Here is a 1,625-nt window from a genome sequence, read left to right on the forward strand (position 1 = left end):
TGTCATTTATACTCAAATTCGACACATTAACAAGTGGTTTGAACTGGGACAGCAATTACCCGACCCATTTTTAGGACTCTTTTACATACTTTGTTTTATCTAACTCTTAAATTCCCCACCCAATATCCCACTCCTGCTGGCCCCTTTGCTCTTCTGATTTGTCAACCATGATAACAATTTTTTGACCTCTGTGATTTATATATTGAGTCAGTACTGGTAAGGCGATGATCTGAAGAAGTGGGTCTATCCCATGAAAGCTCATCACCTAATAAATTATTTTGTTAGTCTTTGCCGTTCTTATGTGACTGCTTTTTTGTTTTGAGCATTAAGCTCAGCATAACTGGGACTCAGCATGCTTGATCAAATCGGAAATTACCCATCCCGCTTTTGTCATGCAAGTGTAAAACAACTGGCCTCAGGCAAGCACATTCAACAGGTGTATTTGCCCACTTTTTCACGAAGTTCTTTGGTTTTCACCCCATAAATGATAGGATTGAGCATGGTGGGGAGGAGGAAATTGAGGTTGGACAAGATGATGTGAACATGAGGAGCGAGGCCTGGACCAAATCGATGTGTCAGAACAGACAAGAGGCCGGGAGGATAAGAAATCATGATCACAGAGATGTGGGCTGTGCAGGTGCTGAAGGCTTTCTGGTGGGCTCTCCTGGAGGAGATTCTGAGGACAGCTCTAAGGATTAAACCATAGGACAAAGCAACGAGTGTGAGGTCGAACCCAAAGACTAAAAATGCTACTAACACACCATACAGCCTGTTCACTGTGATGTCTCCACATGATATTTTTGCCACAACTATGTGCTCACAATGTGTATGGGGAATAATGCGATTGGTGCAGAATTGCAGCTGGCTCAGGAGAAGGGGCAGGGGCAGAACAAAGAGAACAGCTCTTGTTAAGCCCATGAGCCCTACAATCACTATTCGCGCATTGGTGAGAATGGTGGTGTATCTCAGAGGGTTACATATGGCAACATAGCGATCATAAGCCATTGTTACAAGCACAGCTGAGTTCATAATGGAAACCATGTAAAGAAAGAACATCTGCGTGAGGCAGCCAGCCTTAGTAATATCTTTCAAACTGAACCAAAATATACACAGCGCTGTTGGCATCGTGGAAGTAGACATGACGATGTCTGTGAGAGCCAGCATGCAGATCAGCAGGTACATCGGCTTGTGCAAGGTCTCCTCTTTGCCTACCACAAAGAGAATAGTGAAATTTCCCAAGAGACCGATAAAGTAGAATGCAGTGAAAGGAACGGAAATCCAGAGGTGAGCAGTTTCCAGGCCAGGGATACCCATTAAAATGAATGTAGTGGTGTCAGAGGGAGTGATGTTGAAATTGGCCATCAGGTGACAGATCTGTTGGTCAGAGATGCTAAAGGTACCTGTGAATGGACAGAAGCACTGCTAGGAGTGTTACACACTTATAATACAATAGGTATTACATAGTTATTACAGATCTGGAAATGGTGGTGAGCCATGAGCCGACCACATTCATAGATGTCACCAAGCTATTTGGGTCACATATAACTCCAGAAAAGTCCTCAAAGGATTCTTACCAAATCAGGGGAACGAAGAGAGTGATGGTGGAGAAAAATGCTTGTTAAGAG

At 43.7% G+C, this 1,625-nt stretch overlaps 1 protein-coding gene across 1 annotated transcript; it reads right to left on the bottom strand.

Moving 5' to 3' along the window:
• Positions 1–429: 429 nt before the first annotated feature.
• On the bottom strand, positions 430–1,362 carry LOC142007664 (olfactory receptor 52N4-like). The gene has a single exon (XM_074984350.1). It carries the CDS (start codon positions 1,360–1,362, stop codon positions 430–432), a length of 933 nt encoding a protein of 310 aa, XP_074840451.1.
• Positions 1,363–1,625: the final 263 nt, after the last annotated feature.

This window comes from Carettochelys insculpta, chromosome 1, assembly GCF_033958435.1.
Source record: "Carettochelys insculpta isolate YL-2023 chromosome 1, ASM3395843v1, whole genome shotgun sequence".
Lineage (NCBI taxonomy): Eukaryota > Metazoa > Chordata > Testudines > Carettochelyidae > Carettochelys > Carettochelys insculpta.